General features: G+C 38.0%; 1 protein-coding gene across 6 annotated transcripts in view; it reads left to right on the forward strand.

Moving 5' to 3' along the window:
- The window catches only part of CABIN1 (calcineurin binding protein 1), a 105423-nt gene that overhangs the window by 20631 nt on the left and 71932 nt on the right, over positions 1–12860 (forward strand). For 5 of the 6 annotated variants that reach the window (XM_065646143.1, XM_065646149.1, XM_065646145.1 and 2 more), the window contains 6 exons: positions 861–1067; positions 1440–1585; positions 3239–3500; positions 4946–5206; positions 6143–6294; positions 6862–7040. In XM_065646143.1, the coding sequence (XP_065502215.1) occupies positions 861–1067; positions 1440–1585; positions 3239–3500; positions 4946–5206; positions 6143–6294; positions 6862–7040 (1207 nt within the window). The remainder of the gene's footprint in view (positions 1–860; positions 1068–1439; positions 1586–3238; positions 3501–4945; positions 5207–6142; positions 6295–6861; positions 7041–12860) is intronic. The other variant, XM_065646147.1, reaches the window with a different exon arrangement.

Consider the following 12860-nt stretch of genomic DNA (forward strand, 5'->3'; position numbering starts at 1 on the left):
AGTGAAAAACGGTTTCAAAAGCAAACAATTGTCTGGCTCCTTTGAACAGACCTTTTTAAATACACAAATATTATGTTACTACTCATTGAATATTTGTGAATTCTGTCTCTTAAACTTACCTATTAGAAAATTAACATAATAGGAAAATGAGAATAAGTAAGAAAAAAGGAAGTATAAGAAGATTGCACTCTGCTGCCCGCCCCCTCCCCTCCCCAATTCTGGATGAAAAAGTTCTTACTTTTCTTACAATCATTGACAGATTGATTTTTAGTAATGCAACTTCCGTGTTTTCAGTATAGAAGCAAAATTTACTGTAAGGAGTATGATGAACAATAAGAGGAGAAAAACTTAGTCTAGCAGAAGAGAACTGTAAATTTTTTTTTACTGTTTTCAAGAAAGAAAGTGACGGGAAAATGAAGAAATTCTGAAAGTACCTTTGAGTCTCAGAATTTTGCCTCATTTAGTGTATTTTTCTTAATTGCATTTGAAATGGGAAGTGTAGAGCTTTTCTCCTCCATATCTTACCCATGATCTCAGTGTCATTCAGGATGCTTGCAGTTGGTTCTTGCTTATAAACAACATTTCTGAGCAACTATTCTAAGCAAGTAGAATGACTTTATTTTTCAGTGACCCTAAGTTACAGCCAAATACCTTAGTCTTCTAAATTGATGAGCAGTATGCTATATTTATGAGCAGCATAAATTAATGAAACCTTTAGTTGTTCTGTTATTGGGAGGTTTGTTTCCTGCTAGAGTAATATATATTTTCTCATGAACTAGAAAAGCCATAGAAACTCATCAATAGTAGACTTTCGAATTTGAGATGATTTTTTTTCCCCTCTCATCTACCTCCCTCTTCAGGTTGATCTAACGTGGGAAGATGCTTTGTTCATGTTTGAATATTTTAAGCCTAAAACCCTTCCGGAATTTGATAGTTACAAAACCAGTACTGTGTCTGCTGATTTGGCCAACCTTTTGAAGAAGACTGCTACTATTGTTCCTCGAACAGACAAGCCTATGCTGAGCCTGGATACTGTATCTGCCTATATTGAAGGAACGTGCAGCAAGGTACAATTAATTGCTTTAAAAAAAAAAATAAAATTGAAAGGAGTAAAAATTCCTGTTGTTATTTTTCTGTTGACTTTGAGATAGTTAGGGGAATGATTTATTCCATTACCTTGCATCTCCTCAGGTAACTGCATTTAAATGAAATAAGAATGACACCACCAAAGCTTTTAGTCTTGGAATGACAAGATGTAATATTAATTAATATGGAGTCAGTATGAGATGTTCATTAATGTTTGTAAGTGCTCTGTGTATCTGTGGAATGCTTTCACTGTCTTTGTATTTTATGCCTTCATATTCTGTGATGAAAAGGCTACTTTCACCACAAGGAAGAAGCAAGTGTGCAGCTTATTTAATATGAACCTTTATTTTCAGGCACCCTCTCTCCCGGATGGTGCAGACTATTCTCCACCAGTAGTGACTGAGTTGTACTATCTTCTGGCAGACTATCATTTCAAGAATAAAGAACAGTCTAAGGCCATTAAATTTTACATGCATGACATTTGTATTTGTCCAAACAGGTCAGTATTATTGAATCCAGCTGCATATCATTCATTCTTTTCACTTCTTTCGGTACTGAAAAGTAAAACAACCCAACAAACAAAAGAAAACCCACAACCTAGTGCTGAATATTTGATTGTTTTGAAATTAAAACAAAAAAATGAAAGTGGGGGATGTCTGTCTTAAAATTACGAATAACTGGGAAGGGCTGCTAGAGAACTACTCAGAGAATGCAAGCTCAAGTAAAATATCTTAGTGATATTTGAACTAAACCACCTTGTTTCTTGTTAATTTACAACTTACTGGAATACCACCAAGATTAAGCTCTCATCTTAAAAATAAAGCATGTTTTGAATAAGTCTTCTAAAATAAAATTAAATAATCTCTAAATGTACTGCTTAAATATAGACTTTATGTATTAGATGTAAGCTATCATTTTAATTATCCTTAAGGTTGATAAATCAGAGTCAGTGACAAAAACCCTGGTTGATAGACTTGAGACAAGAAAACTATTTCTAAAACCAGTCACGTAACAGAGACTAGGGAACATGAAGGCACAGAGCAATTTTACATGTGAAATCTACAGAGAAATAGCTGTAGTTTAATCTTATTGAATCTTCTAGTTGGGGAACTGTTGATTAGCAGATTGCTAAGAATTTGTTTGAAGCCTGATAAATTACCAAAAAAACCCCAACAACCAATTTTTTTGTAGTTTTGATACTTTAAAACCTAAATTCATAAATAAATGACAGCGGAATGCATTCTTACTTTTACGTATGACATTTGGTTGCTCAGAAGATGCTTTATGTGGTAGCATAGTATTTTTAGCCCAGTCTTATGAGATGTTACTACTTCAAATGTCTGTGTTACAGTTTCCCTTCCATTCCCCTCAGGAATCTGACTGTTGAGGTCACTTGACCCAGAAATGGGTTTTCAATTGAAATCAGCAAGAAATTACAAGCAAAAAATGTGAGAACATTATGATTATTCCTTTAGTGTCAGAATCATGGTAAAACTGAAAATTTCCAGAGCCATTGACCCCCAATGTTAATTTAGGATTATGGAACGTGGAAGCTGCTCTTCAGACTGTATTGCCAATGATCTAATAAACAAAGGACTAGATCCTGAACAGTCCCCTCAGGAACCAATCTGTTGTTCATCAGAATTTTCCTACGTGAATGCATTTTGGTTTTTGTGATATTATGTTGGAAAATGATGCTAAAGACCATTCGCAGTCCAGTCCAACAGTCCAGAATGTCAGAATGGTTGTCTGCTGGCCTGCAGAAATACAGGGTGACGATGTCTGAGCAGGACAGTGTGGTTACTGAGAAAAGAGATTGATGGGAGTGCTGCCATTAGAAGTACAGATATGCTATTTTTGCATGGCAAATAAACCTTGTTGTTTCATCCACTTTTCATGCGTGACAATTACTGGGGACAGTGCTTTATTAGGAAACCACTCTGCGACATTTTTTTGATAAAATCAGTATGATTCAGGCTATACAGTCTCTGTTCCACAAGGAGGGGAGGAGGAGATGCAGAAGTATGTTTTGAGAAAGCATACGATGAAAGGAAGAGAAAGTTGCGGATATATCAAAATTAATGTTATCTGTGCTATTCAGTGTGATGTTTAGGGGGGAAATTGTTCCTGTGTTTTGTCCCTGCCTGCACAGGTTTGATTCGTGGGCTGGCATGGCTCTGGCTCGAGCAAGTCGTATTCAGGACAAGTTGAACTCTAACGAACTGAAAAGCGACGGCCCGATCTGGAAGCACTCCACTCCTGTCCTGAACTGCTTCAAGCGAGCCCTGGAGATCGACAGCTCCAACCTCTCGCTGTGGATAGAGTACGGCACCATTTCCTATGCCCTACATTCTTTTGCATCGCGACAGCTCAAGCAGTGGAAATCAGAACTCCCCCCTGAAGTTGTGCAGCAGGTGGGATCTGTCTGAGAGCAGTGTGAAATTTTAAATATTTTAAATTATGTTTTCCGACATAATAACTTTTAAAATTAAGTATTTACGTGCTGTATACCACATATTAGACTGTGTGGTTAGTAAATAATATTGGAAATGCTAATATTAATTCATATAAGCTGCTGGTGTCAAGCAGCATTTAAAGGGTTTTTTTATTTCTTTTTCTGTATAAAATTAGCTTGAGCCTGATCTTTGAATTATCTTGTGACCTTCTGGAAAGGGGAATTATATTTACCTTACCTTTCTGTAAATGTCATACAGTGCTTCCAGGAAAAGGTGAAAAGTAGGCATATTTAAATAGTGAAAAGATCAGGAATTACTCTGATATCTGTGTCCATATGTCATCTCTTGTATCTAAAGACATCCTCCTCCTTTTTTATGTTATTGGGCTATTTACTCAAACAATAGGTCAAAATGAGGAGCTTGATAGAATTTTCATAGAAAAACTTGTTATAGATTCATTACCTCTTTATGCATGATGGTGATGAAAAAGTTATTATGTGGATTAAATTAGCATGTTTATTTCTGACTACTTGAATTTTCCCTTTTTCAAGTGAATATGTTAAAAAGGCATAATATACTGAGAAGCTCTATTATAATAAAAGATAAATCAGAACAATATAATCTCCCTTCCAGGGATATATCTCTTCAGGAATGTGCTTCTCATACATAAAAACCTTATTATTCTCCTCTCCTTACAAAATATTTAGGAAAGGAAAGGTTGTTGTATAGTTCCTGAAGTGCAACAAGTGCTTAGGATACTGTTATAGCTCAACAATTTGAATTTATAAACTTCTTTTTCAAAGAGAGAAAATGACGTTAATGCATCTTTTGACCTATTTTTATGTGACTTTATTGGCAGCTAACCTTAATTTATGCTGCTGGTTTTAATTTCTTTGGGGAAAAAAAAAGTATTCTTGCCATATTCAGCTCAAAATTAGATGCATTGCAAGCAAGATGAACTACATTTCTTCACAAATGATAGTGGTCCATGGTGGCTCTAGCAGGCTTTAGTTGCAGAACAAAACAAGTAATCTTTTTTCTTTGAAGAGTTAAGATAATTACGGCTTTGAAAAAGTGGTAAAATTACTTTTTGCAGACATGTACATTGGTTTGTTATTTTTTAGATTTGTGTTCATATGCATATTCTTACACTTCTGGCTTACTGTTTTGTTCTGATTACCTGTGTCAGCAGTTACTGGAATGAACAAAAACTTATCCATAAACACATTATGTGGGTCGTGAGGATGTATTCAATCACTTGGATATGTGCTGCGTCTTTAAGTTGAAAATATTTTAAATGGTGTACCCTGTTTATACACCTTCATATGCAGGAGTGTATTTTTAGAATTTTACATCCCATCCACAGTGAATTCATGTATTCTCAACACTTTGTTCGATCGCAGATGGAAGAGCGTCGAGACAGTATGTTGGAGACAGCCAAATTGTGTTTTACGTCAGCATCTCGCTGTGAGGGAGACGGCGATGAAGAGGAGTGGCTTATTCACTACATGCTGGGAAAGATCGCAGAGAAGCAGAAACAGCCTCCTGTTGTCTATCTGCTTCACTACAAACAGGCAGCTCATTACTTGCATGAGGAGGCTGCCCGGTATCCAAAGAAGATTCACTACCATAATCCACCAGAACTTGCCATGGAAGCGTTGGAGGTAAAAGAAAGTTAAATACATTAAGCTTGAAAACCTTGTTCTCTACAGATAATGGAACACCAGCTCTTATTAGTTTGTGTTATTAGGCATACATACGTGGTGCTCTGCATCTGGCAACATTTACAAGACTAATTTGGGGAATAAACTAGACCCTGTTATTCAGGCTGCTTTTACTTTAAAGAGTCTCCATATGGGACAGACCAGCAGAATTTCTACTGCTGGATTTTGCTGCACACAGTTCATAGAATCTTAGAATGGTTTGGATTGGAAGAGACCTTAATGATCATCTAGTTCCATCTCCCTGCCATGGGCAGGGACACCTTCCACCAGCCCAGGCTGCTCAAAGCCCCATCTCGCCCAGCCTGGAACACTCCAGGGATGGGTCGTCCACAGCTTCTCTAGGCAGCCTGTCCCAGGCCCTCACCACCCCCATAGTGAAGAATTTCTTCTTTATATATATTCTGAATCTACTCTCAGTTTAAAGCCAATATCCCTTGTCCCGTCACTATATGCCCTTGTAAAAAGTCTCTCTCCAGCTTTCTTGTCAGTCCCCTTTAGGATTTCACCTGCATCTCATACCCATGAAAGCATAAAGTTCATGCATGAGTTGGAATAGTAGTCATAACACTTTTGCTTTCACTGTGTCGTCTGGTAAAAATAGTGGATGTAGAACATAGCCAGTGGTGAGTTGCTTCCAGGAAGACCAGGTCTGCTTTCATTGTTGTACTCCATAGATTGCAATTATAAAATTTTTACAGGTTTCAGATCTTGTAATTTACAAGCAACTTTCAAAGGCAGGAAAAGTCCTATTCAGGTAAGTTTACATAATGGATGACTGTCTTTATTAGCTCCTGCAGTTTCTACAGAGAACAGATTATTTGTACAGGTTGCAGAGCTATGAATTCTACTGACCGAGTGGACTTTGGTGTTTTCTAGGTATACTTTCGACTTCATGCTTCTATTTTGAAACTTGTGGGGAAACCAGACTCTGGAGTAGATGCAGAGATATTAGTTAGCTTCATGAAAGAAGCTTCTGAGGGACCATTTGCCAGGGGTGAGGAGAAGAACACCCCAAAAGTTGCAGAAAAGTGAGTGCTAATTTCCAGGAGTATCCTCTGAAAGAATACTTATAAACTACTGTATGAAAAGCTATTAAAAAGAAGCTGAATGAAATATGAACCAAAGTGATTAGAATTCATTCTGATGTTTGCAGTTTTCAGGTATCATAAGCAGTTAGATTATATGCAGCTCTGAGATCTTATCAATAATTGGCACAGTGTAGACTGGAAGGGAACAAAATAGAACAATTTTGATATTGTCCTCCATTTGGAAGCCATTTTTTATTTATTAAAATTAATTTTTTTAATCAACTATTAACAAATGCAAAAGCAAATGGCCTTTATTTTAAAGGATAAGAGACTTTAGTCCTCATAATTTTTCTCATTAACAACTACAAAATAAAGAAATGTTTTACTATTGACCAGTGGCAAGTCAGGAATATAACCTGTGCTAAAATATCTGTTGTTTAGAATTTGTTAGTAAGATTTGATTCCTGTTGTAAGAACATGTAGTCTCCTTTTGTTCTCTGTATATGTCCCCAGGATGTTACACTTTTTTTTTTTCTTTTTTCTTTTTTTCCTCCTTCCCTGTCCCAGGGAAAAAGCTTGCATGATTGATGAAGACTCTCACTCTTCAGCCGGAACAGTGCCAGGCCCTGGGACTTCCCTCCCCTCATCCTCCGGTCCAGGTCTGACATCCCCACCTTACACAGCCACTCCAGTTGACCACGATTACGTCAAATGTAAAAAACCCCGTCAGCAGGCAACGCCGGACGGTACAGTCCCTGTTCTCAATACTGGCAGCACAGGGAGGTGCTCTAATCATGGGGGGTTTGACCAGGAATGATCAAACTGCTCATTTCAAGGAGGGTGATGGGTCTGTGGTAACACGGGCAATATTGAAGCTGATTACCTTTATAAATTCAGTGCTTTAAATAGAATCAATGTATAGTCAGAGCTTTAAATACAAAATTCAAAGTTGTCACCTGCCACCATTGGCACCTGTCATTTTGTATAAATGGGAATGTCAGCAGGAGGAGTATGCAGCTGATTGAACTGTCAGTATTTTTTTTTTTTAATTGTTTTTTTCTCCAGAGCTAAATGTCTGTCTGAGCTTAGTACCAAAGATGTGAGTTCAGTCTTTAGAAGACTGGATGTTCTTTCAGTGCCTGTGTGAAATGACCAGGTGAAAATTTGCACTGTGGCTGAAACAAGACAAATAGTTAAAAAGGCAAACCAAAACAGTATTATCCTTTTTTGAAGGAGGCAGGTGGCAACTGTTTTGAATATATTGTGTATCAGCACGAAGTGATTTGCATGACAGTCCAGTAGACTTCATCTTTTAATTTTTCTTTATCATTTACAATGACTGGTTAGCAGCTCATCTTTATAGAATATAAAGTGATATAATTAGCTGATAAATGCAGAAGGTAGAGTGGTACCACAGTGAAGATTTTGAAGTACACATATATAGTAGAAATTAAGTTACTATATAAGCAACCTGACATTATTATTTGTCTAAGAATTTTATTCTGATTCTACCCTTCTGGCCGTTTGTTTATGCATCTGGATTTGTGAGTATCAGCACTCAAGGAGCAAAGTATCTGCAATGTATAGCTTAGTGTTGGTAGAATGTGGCAGGCCCCTTAGAAATCAGAAATCTTCTCTTGATACAAATTTATTTCTGGAGGGTGGGCTGCTTCCTATTGTCATTTTCTGAAGAAAGGGAGTTTGTAAATAACTTTGACACAGTTTTGAAACAAATGTCCACACGCCTGGAAACTCTGCAAGGTGAATTTTTTCCTTTTTCCCAACAAATCCTGGTGAAACTGACAGAAGATCCTTCATCTCTTGCACTAAATTGAGTAGAGAAATGTTCATTTTACTCATGCTTACGTTTCAATCAGGAGTAATTCATTGGACTGTTTTGGTATCTTACGTAGTGTGTTATTGTGAATGGCCTTTTGATGTCTTTTGACATAGCAAACACAGAAGAGAGCAAATATTTAAATATTTCCTAAATAATATTCCCTGTGAGAAGCAGTTTTGCCTAAAACATCATCTGCTTAGATCCTGAAGACTGTTGAAATGTTCCCAGGAGATACGTAAGTTAGAAAAATATTCCAATATGTGTCGTTAGTACCTTCACTCAGAGTAAGATATTACGGACTGTGGCGTGCTAATTGCCCAGTGGGAGCAAAGTTGGCAGCTTAGCAAAGCCTGAGGTGCAAGTTAAGGAAGGGCTACATCTGCCAGGGCTGGAGTAGCAGTTCTTGGGCTAAGCTTTGCTGCTCTCAAAGCAATTCAGAATGTCAGCTGCTGAAAGCAGCAGAGTTAGGGCGATCTGTAGGAAGGATGTGTGTAATCGTGACAAGTAGAATTGCAAAGTACTGCATCGTTCATAATATTGTGTAAGTCACTGGCACAACTAAGCTCTGGATATGGCATAGTGAAGAGCGCCAGGAAATGGAAATATTTGCCTTGGGGCTGTTACATGTGGAAGGAGAGCGAACAGGCTGAGCAATGCTCAGAAGTCTTCCACTTTTATATTATTATGTATACTGTGCTCCTCTGCATGCATTTACATTTTACTGGTATTAAAACACATACTTGTGAAGTAAAATGCTCTTGACATCTTACATGTAATCACAGCACTGAGGAAAACTGGTGTCTGCATTTCCATTGTACTGTTCCTAAAAATAGCAAGAAAATATCCATCATTTGACTACTCTTTAGATGATTTTTTTTAACCGTTCTAACAGCAAACAAAACTGTCTATATTGTTGTTCACAGAATGAATAATTTGGCCTAAATTCAGCCTAGATATTTTTCTTTCTGAGGCCCGTTGATCATATATGATAGAAGCAAAATTAGAGCATTATACAGAGTCTTACCTACAAAGTTCTCTTCCTGCGTTACCGCAAGCAGACATGCTAGTTGGGATCCCTGTCATTGCTGACTTGTGAGACTGCTTTTGACCATTTTTGGGTGCTACACTTCAAGAAAATATAACGCGAGAGGAAAGAGAGAAGGAATGAGATGGGAATGAGAAGACTAAGGGGAGACACGACAGCAGTGTGAGCTAAATAGTGTTGAAGGCTGTGCAAAGAGTTAGAGGCAAAAAAACCCCATGATTTCCGTGTCTATGGGACACAGAACAGGAGGTATTAGCCTTAAATTGCAATTTCAATCTGGACATTAGAAAATAGTGTTGGAGTAGTATTAGGAAATATTATTTAGCAAAAAAAAAAGTAAAGTGCAGCACTAGAATATGTTCCTGGGGATAGTATAGTACTGCAGCGCTGGAAGTCTTTAAAAAGTGGTGATACAGCATCTGCCAGGAATGATGGAGATGGAATTTATCCTGATGGAAAAAGGAACGGATTAGATGAACTCTTGCCGTTCCTTCTGAGCCCTGTTTTTTCTAGTAATTCTACATTGCGTGTGGGGTTTTGGGTTTGTTTGGTTTTTGTTTTGTTTTTTTAACAAGATATCCAACAATGTGCCTTCTAGTGCTGCAAATTATCTTATGACAAGCAGGAGAGTTACTGTACAGTCAGACACCTTTTCTTAAAAATATCGAGACTCTGATCTCCAAGCACTCTTCTGTAGATAGGTGAAATTGTGAGGGCCAACTTATTTTGGGTACATTATATTTAAATGTGTCATTGTAGTTCTGTAGCTCTCCTGAATGTTTTGCTGGTGAAAAAAGACCAGGATAGGCAGAAATCGCTGTTAAAACTGAGAGCTTGAAAGGCTGTATAACCTTTATGACCAGTGAATGCTAGTGATACTAGTTTTAAGTCATATGTTTAATGAAAATGGAAGAATGGAACCAGTAAATACAGCTTGTAAAGTGACTAAACTTCCTTTTGCTCATGGCAGCTGCTGGCATATGTGTCCTTCAAGGAGACAGAAGTGTTGCTGAGTGGCAGCTGTTACTTGCTGGCTGACGAGCTGCTGTCATGTGTGTAGAAATGGCACTTTCCTTTCTCTTGTTCTTCCATTCAGCAACTTCTTTTCCTTCCTTCTGCTAATCCTGCCTGTCCTGTCATCACTCCTGCCTATTGCTGTTTTATAACCCTCCAAAATGAAAACTTCCATTTGATAGTAGAAGCCTGAGGTTTAGACTCTCTTATTTTCCAGGAGCAAAGCAGGAAACAAGAAAAAACAGGAACTCAGCAGGGACCAAGACATTAATTACCTAGGATGTCACCTTATTTACACAGCTAAATGACCAGTGTTTTATATACCAGAACAGACACACTCAGTGTCCTCCTTTATACAGGCTGGGTGTATGTAGGTGTTAAAGAAAGATTGCAGTACAGACTTCAAGCAGTTTAAATTTACCTAAATTTTGTGCTAAGCGTTAAAGTTAGTTCAGAAAGCACTAAAAGTATTGAATTTTTTTTTTTTAAATCTGAATGTGAAATCTGTTTCCCAAAAAGTGGACTGGGAGATTGTTGTGAGATCTCTTTTGCTGTAGTATGCCTTTGTTGTGTTAATTATCAATTCCATATTACTGTGGTGGTATGCAGATGATGTGTTCGGCATCCATTGCTATGGCACTGTTAAAATGTCTCATCATTTAAGTCTCCATCCATGTCATGTAGGATGTTATGTGTAGTTAACTGTAATTGTCCTTTGTTGTGTTTGTCTTTGCCTGGATTGCTTTTGCAACCAATATTGCCCGTGCTGCCTCTAACCTTTATAAAAATCTCTGTTCCCCAGGCATTATCTTCCTGCTTTTACCTGTCACGGCTTGCTTTTAATAATTGGCAAAACCTGCATGATAACTCACTGGGAAAGGCTCCTTGCTTCGTGCTGTGGGAGAAGTCTCACTTCAAAGTTTGTTGATCTGTAATTCTGCAAATGTTATGAAGATGCACAGTTGTTTGTAAATGGGGGTTCTCAACATCCTGATGAGACAAAGGTGATCTCTGAGAAACTTTTTGCACCAGGTTGTCACTCATGTCAAACTAAATAAGCTCCTAAGATGGAGTGGATATTTCTGTGGATAAAAAGAATGTCCACCTTGCACTTTGGAACATTAAAATCCTACCTTTCAAAATTCTCTTTCTCCAACAGTTTAAAATGAAATCTTTAGGTCTGCAGTACATATCCTTTTTGGCACATGGTACTGGATGTTCATGGGGACAGTACACTAGACTACATGAATAATGAATCAGATCCAGCGTATTGCAGTATGCTCCATTTTTACCTGTCCCCAATTTAACCTCTGATGAGTAAAAGTATCACACTGACATTTAGTTTGAGATTGTGTAGAAAGGATTTGACTAAGTGGAACATTGAGATACTCTCTTGCTCTGCACTTGAAGACAGAAAAGCAATACAGGACTGCGAGTTACCGAAACACACTCAGTGTTCAGTGCAGCTGGACGAAACATAGACTCCCATCTTTGCCTCATGTTACAGGAGAACTCCCTTTACACATTAAGAGGACTTGCTGTCCTCAAGAGATTAACCTGCTCCCATGCAAATCTCTGCAATTCTTTTGTTTTTAATAATGTGCAAGTGCCTTTTGATACAGAGCTGAATGTTGTCTTCTGTTATGGGTGAAATCTGTTTCAAGAATGGGAATTGTGTGATACATTGTGTTTCTGACTGCAGACCGAAATGCTCATACAGATAAGTAAAGAGAAGAGGGGAGATGTGGTGCCAGGCAGGCAGGACAGAGAGAGAGAGAGAGTCAGTACATCCATAGCTTGTGGCCAACCCACCTTTATTGTATAAGATTTTTTAAAATAATATATAGTTTGTTATTCATACCCCTGAACTGTACATGAGACAAGATTATAATAATATATAGTTATTCATACTTCTGAACTGTGCAGCAGGATTTTTCTTTACTGTAATTTGAGTTAGCATCTGTATATAGCTCTTCAGATGAGCTTTCTGTGCCACTTGTTTCTGACTTTTGACTTGTTGCTGATTGTTTATTGCATCTTGGATACCTTCTTGCAATAACTGAGCGTACATTTTCTTGCAGCTATTTAGACAGAAAAAGATCTTGTTCAGAAAAAGTGAATTATACCTTATTGGCTTTCTCAGCCTGTTCCCTACCCCCACACGCAGGTGTTTCAGAAGTCTTCTCCTTCCTCCCTTTAATTTCCAAAAATTTTCAAGAGATGGAGGGCAGAGAACACGATTGTGGAGCTGCATAGTAATTAATGGACAAAGGCCGAATACCTCATTCATATTGGCATTGTGAAGCTGTACTTCAGGTCCTCGAGAATAAATCATGTAAACTTGTACCCCGAGCAGATCCAGGTACCTGATCAGCACACGTAGCAGTCAGAGCTCTGTCATTAGGATTGTCCGTCTGCTTGTCCAGGTGACTTTAGCACATCCCTGTCTCTTCCCTTCCCTCCTTCAGCCCTGGGAGTGGACATAGTTTGGGTAATACGACTTATGGCCTCAGGGCTTATGGTGTATGTGGGAGAATGCTGGCACAGGGCCATGGCTAGTAAAGTATTGAGCCTTTTTTTTCCTGTTGCATTTTAAAATTAAATACCCATTTAGGTTCCCCAAAGTGTAACACAGCTTTTTACTGTGAATTGGTAGGGATGCAGGTG

Source organism: Caloenas nicobarica, chromosome 16, assembly GCF_036013445.1.
Source record: "Caloenas nicobarica isolate bCalNic1 chromosome 16, bCalNic1.hap1, whole genome shotgun sequence".
Lineage (NCBI taxonomy): Eukaryota > Metazoa > Chordata > Aves > Columbiformes > Columbidae > Caloenas > Caloenas nicobarica.